Genomic DNA, 7,887 nt, shown 5'->3' with positions numbered 1-7,887 from the left:
AAAGCTGATTTATTTTACTTCTGCACCAGCTCTTTCTCCAAGGACGTCCTTGATATTTCTCTGTCTTCTTGTCTCAGGTAACAATGTTTGTATCTGTGTTTCTTCAGTTTCCTGTACTATCTTATACTTTCTTCTGATTGGATTAAATTCTGTAATTCTGTGACGTCAACACGCATTGTTGTGTTTCTGTCCCCACACGTGGCCACGCGAGAAAACCCGGGATCAACAGGAAGAATCAGAGCCAGAGATTTGCTAAATTTAATTGTAATATAAAAATTCTTCCTTAACATTATGTAAGCATGCAGCACTGTGGATGTGAGCAGATAAAAGAGATAGTGGAAAGACACATAATTATTATATTCATTACAATACCTTTACTGGACGGATGTTAAGGCATCCAAAGGACAGCATTCAACTTAATCCACTGAGGGTAAAAAAAGGAGTGAAATATTGTCCCAGGGATAAAACATCCAAACAGGCTCAGTGGTGTGGTACAGTATATACAGTCCAATACAGCCAGTCTAAGCTCTAAATTACAGAAATTGAATAGCAGCTAAACAATATGATATCCCGACACTGAGGAACAAACTCGGTGGTTAATCTACGTCTCAAGCAGAAGGAAGACGGCTGGTCTGAGAGAYGASTGAACAGGAAAACCAACGAGAAGCAGAGAAGATGGTAGCTTCTCTCTATCACCTGCTCTGCAGCCTTGACTCGTCTCCCTTGATGGTTTTACAATCGTTCWCACTTTAATGATGTGACTTGTGACTGCTGGCCTGGCTGCATCTGTTGAGTCTGATACCTCTAATCAGAATTGATGGAGGTATCAGAGGCTTTTTTTTGGACAAGTGAAATAAGACAAAATCCTTTTGTTGTATATTTGTGCTAATAAATTCATGTTTACCCATCTTTGTATAAAACAGAATAGAAATTATGTGTAAAATTATCTATCCAAACTGTATTTCGGGTGAAATTTTTATAGAACTATACAACCATCTGTATGAGCAGTAAGTTCAAATGTAGCAATAACAGTATCTGGTAATGAGAGCAACCAACTGGCAGGGCAGAACTGTCCCTGTTCTCCCACAGCCCACCCTGTTCATCCTCCCACTCAGTCCTCTTTCGTTCTTGTTCGTTCTTCTCTTCCCTCTTCAACTCATCATCCTCCTTCACTTTGTTTAAACTGTCACATCTGTGTCCTTCATGGCCTTCATAGCAGTGGCAGCGAAATCTGTCAGTGAGCTGCTGCAGGTCATTCTGTGACGGCCATCCACTGACGGTAAAGGTCCCGTTCCCTAAGGGGTGGATTTGGTAATTCTCAGAGCTCAGATGGAGGTAGTGGTGGGCCAGGGGGTCTTGGCGGACACACCGGCCGTTCCCTTTGCACAGGAATTCACTGCAGACTTCAGCAGCACGGGTCACATTGGTGATGTACTGACCAAGGCGACGAGTCAAGAAGGACTTCACCAAAGTGCAGTTATGCTGTAGAGACAAGCCAGTAGTCATAGTGTGACATTTTGTTAAACATTCCTACACATATATTTAGTTTACATCAGTTATAATTCTTGTAGCATAATGTTTCAGATCATAGTACATGCAACATCTTGCACACTGCAACTGTCTGATGAAACACCAAAACTGTTAAAGCATCATAATATAGCATTTGCTGAAGATTTGAGTTATTTTCTGTGGGGGAAAGTTGTCCTGGAATCTCCTTTCTAAAAATGGCATTGTTATCCCCTGTCACATGAATTAAGGTTTAAAAACAATGATTTAGTTTTTTCAAAGTACTCGGGGTGATGGTGTTAGAGAAAGTTCAAAACCACTAAGAATGTTGGGGGTAAAATCAAAAAGCAAGATGATATAGGAAACCACTTTCAGCCTCCCCTCGAGGCCATAAGCAATGCGGACAGCTGATATCCTACTTGAATAAAATGTACACCCTCATGTTAAAGCACTTCACTGTATAAAAAAGGAAATTAGTGTTGGAAGTACACCTACCCTGGATGAGGTCAAGTTAAGGTCTCCCCAGATGATGAACCCTGCAGCTCCCAGAGCAGCACTTTCCCCAATAGTATGAATCAAGTCTTTCTGCAGGAAATRCACAAAACAAAAATAGGTACAGCTATCATTCATTTGTTGTCCATCATGATAAAACTAAGAATTGAGCTTTTGTCATTTTAATGTTTTCCTCTTGAATGATAAAAATTGGATATATATATATATATATATATATATATATACATACATACAACAAAAGACCCTTTTCTTGGATTTGCTTTTCTGTAGATGTCCAGCAGATGGCAGAAGTGAATTTAATTTTCATCTTCAGTTTCAGTGAACAAACTCTGAAAACAAAGTTTTGAATGTTTTGCGGACTATGAAAATAGGTCGCCAAGACGACTGCATTGCTTTGATATTTAGTATGGATTCTAGCACCAGATAGCAGCTGACTGTGTTGTTGCATGTTTGTCATCTCCTGTGCAAATGTCTGAAAAAAGATGGGCAGTCCAAACACCCAGCCATGACTTGACCTTACATCAGAGTCCAGTAAATGGTGAAAGGAATTTGATTGTTGCTGCAAGTTAATGACTCGATGCAATTTGTTGGGTTTCCTTGAAAATTTCCTTCCATTCGGAACAATAAACTGAACCTGATTGCATTGTCTGACAACTAGCGTCAAATTGAAATGTATGTATCTAACTTTGAATCTGTCTTCTTCTTTTTATTTCCTTCATTTCAGCAGGTAAAACCCCATTGAGGTCTAGATCTCATTTTCAAGAGAGATCTGGGCAGAAATCTGCAACACACAACAGCCTGATTACACAAAAAGTCTTTATGACTGGATAGAATTGGTCTATTCTCCTTTAAAAAATGTGTTGAGATATTGGCCGGTAATTGGTGCTATTTGAATAAACTGAACTGACCTGAATTTTCCTTGTCACTTAAATAGGCATTGCTGAATAACAAAGTCTAAAGAGGCAAAGTGACTTGCACTTACGATATATATATATATATATATACACACACACACACACAACTGTGGAAAAAAGTTAAGAGATCTGTTTAAATTGTTCCATGGACTCTGACTTACTGTGGTGAGAAAAGCCAGCGCATCATCTCGGTAGCCTAGTCTGAGGTAGACGTAGGTGGGAAGCTCATACTCCCTTGAGGTAAGTGAGGCAATCCGGAGAGACTCTTGGATTCTGTTGTGGGCAAAGTGCCAGTTACTGATGCTGTTGGTGTGACTCTTTCTGATTGCCACAGAGGGAAACAACGCTGTACTGCTGTTCCACAGCCACAACAGCTCGTTGTTCCTCATCATCTCCGGCAGGGGACACAGGCCCGTGTAGTTCTGGTCGTGCAAGTTGTAGTTATGACAGTCTGGGTAGAGGTAGAAACCCCAGAGGGCATTGGGCCGTAGCCGTGTTCCCAACTGTATTGTCCTTTGCATGAATGTTTTAGCACTTTTCTCAAATCGCCTCTGAGCCAGCACCTCCACCTGAGCTGCAGTCACATTAACATACGCCTTCTTGGTCAGCTCTTTCGACTTTTGTCTGTAAATGTTCTTTTTGTGCCAGTTACGGTCCCACTGAGGTCGCCAGAACTCCCAGTCAATGACAGCCAGGCCACGGAAATCCTCTGAAGGAATGAAGTGAACAATGTGCTGATAAGCTTTGAGCAGATGCATGTCCAGGCTGCAGTTTTGAGGCAGACCTCCATGAATGGCTTTGCCTTGTGGCGTGTAGTAGGGGTAGTRGCCAAGCCGGTTTGCATAAAAGATCGTTACGTTTTGCCCTGTCCAAGTAGCACGTGGGCTTCCTTGTATGTGAAAAAGATGCTCAAGGTTGGTTGTAATATTGTACTTGATGGTACACATATCTAACGGAGCGTTCCAGGCAGCGATAAAGGGCTTCCGACTAATCAAGGGAAGCTTTGCAGGTTTTTGACCAAAGGCAGAATTGAAGAACAATAACAGCCAAGAGCAGGTGACAGAGATGGGTACTACTGGGTGGGAGGAGGATGTCCCGCCCACTGCCACCACATACATTCTTGGGATCAAACGTGTCACCTGTCAATCATCCTGAAGGAGAGGGAAGAAAGTTGAGAAATATGTGGAGTTAAAACAGGGTTTTGAAACGACTTGTTGTAGAACACTTGACACTAGATATTTACATACACTGCATAAAGGTAAGAGTCAGGGTTARGYTATGAATAAACAAATGAATGTATAAATGAATATAAGTCAATATTCCTGCTGTTTGACATTAAATCAGACCACATGTTCTCTGCTTTATGTCAATTACCAAAATTATTACAGTTTATTACATTTCAGAATAATAAGAGAGGTCCCATCTATTTCCTCAGTATTTGGTAGAATTTGTCAGGAATCTGGAATGTTTGTGTAGCTGATTTCTCCGTTTCTTTTAGCTTTAGGTTTCCAGTTGGACTGCAGGACCATATGAAGAGCTGGCTGCCAGTTATTGAGTGTTTTACCTCAGTGGTAACTCTTCCTTAAGGAAGTGTGTTCTCCTTATCCCCCTCTCTCTTCTTGCCATTCTTTTACTTTGGATTCATGTTTTTCTTTGGCTCTGTGTTTTTGTAAGTTTGTTTGTTCATAATTTTTTCATTAAATACCAAAATCTACTCAACTCAAATCCGCCTGCTACATTTGGGTCTGATTTAAAATCACACATCATGACATCCCAGTTGTAATGACTGCTGCCTTGCTGTACTAAGGCTTTGGATTTGAACCACAGCTGTTTGRGTCAATCTCTCACAGGTTTGACCCAAACACACGGTCTSTGTGTCTGCCGCTCATGAACATGTGCATCATTTTGGAACAAACATCACACCGGGAAGCAGAACGCAATCATCTCATTTATACTCACTTTCTAAGTATTACAACTACAGTCACATAAAATATCAATGCATTTTATCGATATTTTATATGACTACTAAGGTATGAAGTGTTAGGACAGGAATACTTGGTTTTCAAATCTTTCATAAATAAAAGTCTGAAAAGTGTGGTGTGCACGCTGTTGGGATTTTGAGTCTAGCTGTTTTCTACTTAACATGAGTACAAAAGAAGCTGTTCTGGTCTCAGACGTTTTTAGAGAATAGRCGTCACCATGGAGACCAGGGAACCCAGCAGGAGGTCAGGGAGAACCTGGTGGTTCTGTTTAAAGCACAGATAGGTTCTGCAACAACATCCCAGAGTTTTGATCAATCCTTCATCTGGACGTGGAGACAGACATTTTCAAAACTTCAAAATGCAGGCTATACGTCCTAAGTTCACTTAGTTTTCAGTAAGATGTAATGATCGTCCACCTAGCTCTGCTGTGAAACCTCATTAGTTCTCTTTTCTTAAAAAAATATATGCAAACCCGTTGCCTCAAAAGTTTTAATTAGCATGGCAGACAATCACATGTGAGGATATGGGATGACACCTTTATGTGAAAATGTGTTGCTAAAACCAATAAATGTAATTGATGTTTATAGTACAATAACGATTTGCTATTGATCTGTTCAGTAGACTTGCTTGTAGTCTTTTATTTATTTGCTTTTTGTGACAAAAAAAATGAACAGTTTCATTAAATATATACAAAAGTACAATTTCCTGCTTTTGTAACAGAAGAAATACATAAAGTTTAGCAAGTATTAGGCTTATCCAATAGGAAACAATGAATGCAAGGATTTGAAATACAAAACATTCCTATTTGCCAAGTTAAGCTAATATCTGGGGCTGCAGATGGTAATAAATTCAGAACCGTTTGGGAGCCAGAAGAGCTGACTGTCTCTGAAAACTATTACCCTAAGTTCACTAAATGAATGTTGTACTGTAATAACACCCAAAGCTTCATTTTTTAACCCCTTATATAAAAAGGAAACTATTTTATTCAAAGAATTCTTGCTTTCTGTTTCTTTCTCTGCTCAAACTTTTGACAGATATATATAGAAAATATAGAAAGCAGTGATAGTTTGCTCACTTCTTTTGGTAAGACAAACTAAATTATTTGCCAAACTACTCTCAGAGCAGGTCGTCGTGAAAATGAACAGACAATTCACTCACAGTGCAGTTTCATGTGTGCAAATGTACATGGAAAAATATTTCTAATAAGATACGGCTCTGAAAGCATATGCTCATTCTTTAATAACTGACTGCATAGATGAAGCTTTGGAGTTTATCTCTACACCTTAAACGTCCTCAAAGTATTTGACAAATAAAAAAAGTGGTTTAATTAGTTGCTACATTGCAGGAAACCTTGTTGGCCAAACTTTCTAAAGTCCTTCCACTTGTAGCTCAGAGAATAGACTTTAAAATACTGTTAGTTCATAAATCAGCACATTACATGAAACAGCTGCTCTTGTTGGATCAGAAGCTCTCAGAGGAACTTTTCTTCTTCTTTCCTTTTTTATGGCGGTTGGCAAACAACTTTCCGGTGCATTACTGCCACTTTCCAAACTGGAGCTTTTACTGCTACAATCTCCCCATAATACCCGTTTCTTCTTCAAAAACTAAATATTGCTAAGAACCATTTCCCCAGATGACCTCTGAAACAATTCTCATATRTCTAATTTAATTTTATCCCTATCTAAATKTSTAATTAACACCTCTTTTTCATGAACATACTTTTTCACAATAATTACAACAACCATTATTATATTTATTAATTATTTGAAGAGTATTATTTAATCCCATAGGTCTAATTCTTATTCTACATATAATATCTTCTTCTTTTCTTAATTTTCCAACTTTTTTTGGATACTATAATAAAAAATAGCATTGTCTCCTCTATCCCATTGCTCTTGCCATTTTTCTTAATATGCATTTTTATAATATTCTTTATCTCATGTTTAATTATTTTATTATTTAAATCAGTGTTTCTCAACCTGTTTCGGCCCAGCGCCCCCCCAGCCTTCATCCAGGTCCCTCCTCCCCCCCAACAAAGAATTTGCAGGCTACTTTGCCTGCAAATTCATTAATATCATTAATATTACTATCACTATTGTAAATGTTTTGATTTTTATACTTGTTTCTGTATTTATCATCAAAAATAATTTCTCAGAGAACAAAAAAGTCATGGGAATAGAAATTATTTTCACGCGAGTATGAAAAATTTAATGAACATTCAAGTTAAAATTTGTAGGCCTAACAGCCAATCAGAGTGGAAAACAATCCAAGCAATAACGTGTAAAAATGTCCGCCAGCGCCCCCTGCCGTCCTCTGAACGGTACCGCCCACGTTGAGAACCGCTAATTTAAGTCAACAATATTTTCTCTCTCACTTCTTCAATCCATTCTAAAGCCATTAAAATTGCAATTAATTCACTTATATACACTGTCAATTCTTTTATTTCTCCTAATATTTAAATATTTGCTTACAAAAGATATACCTACTTTATCATTTAACATTTTAGAAGTATCTGTATAAATTTGTAGATACTCTGAATATTCTCTTTCTATATAACTTTCCACCTCCTTATTTTCTAATTGTCTCCCTTTTTTCAGCAAGTTTAAATCAACTTCAGTCTGTCAAAAGATCCACGATGGAATATCAGGAATAACAACCACAGGTCTACATTGAAATGTGTCTATTCCTGCATATTTTACTTTATTCATAATTATCAACCCAAAACTACTAATTTATTTCTTTTCTTTTTCTTGACAAGGTTGTAGATCAACCTTCATTATGTCCTTTAATATTTTCCCACCAAGTTATGGCTAGTTGTTCCCTCCTGAGCTCCATCTCACCATCTCAACCTGTAGAAGTATTTGAAGCTGAGTTGTATAAAATACACTCATAATCATAAATTGATCTAATCAGTCCAATATAAATTGTCTTTAAAGTAGCGGTTCTCAACGTGGGCGGTACCGCCCCCCAGG

General features: G+C 38.3%; 1 protein-coding gene and 1 long non-coding RNA gene across 3 annotated transcripts in view; one reads left to right on the top strand and one right to left on the bottom strand.

Annotated features, from left to right (window-relative positions):
• The window catches only part of LOC103460419 (uncharacterized), a 37,043-nt gene that overhangs the window by 11,798 nt on the left and 17,358 nt on the right, over positions 1-7,887 (top strand). The gene's annotated exons all lie outside the window — the stretch shown is intronic.
• The window catches only part of hyal4 (hyaluronidase 4), a 26,871-nt gene continuing 19,226 nt past the window's right edge, over positions 243-7,887 (bottom strand). The window contains exons 2-4 of one of the 2 annotated variants that reach the window (XM_008402573.1): positions 3,095-4,084; positions 2,002-2,091; positions 243-1,482 (exon numbers count right to left, since the gene is read on the bottom strand). In XM_008402573.1, coding sequence (XP_008400795.1) covers positions 985-1,482; positions 2,002-2,091; positions 3,095-4,051 — 1,545 coding nt within the window. In that variant the 5' untranslated portion in view covers positions 4,052-4,084 and the 3' untranslated portion in view covers positions 243-984. Of the gene's footprint in view, positions 1,483-2,001; positions 2,092-3,094; positions 6,818-7,887 lie in introns of those variants that run through there. The other variant, XM_017303306.1, reaches the window with a different exon arrangement.

This window comes from Poecilia reticulata, unplaced genomic scaffold (assembly GCF_000633615.1).
Source record: "Poecilia reticulata strain Guanapo unplaced genomic scaffold, Guppy_female_1.0+MT scaffold_240, whole genome shotgun sequence".
NCBI classification, from domain to species: Eukaryota; Metazoa; Chordata; class Actinopteri; order Cyprinodontiformes; family Poeciliidae; genus Poecilia; species Poecilia reticulata.
Note: the sequence above shows the minus strand (reverse complement) of the source record. Positions and strands in the feature narration are given on the sequence as shown.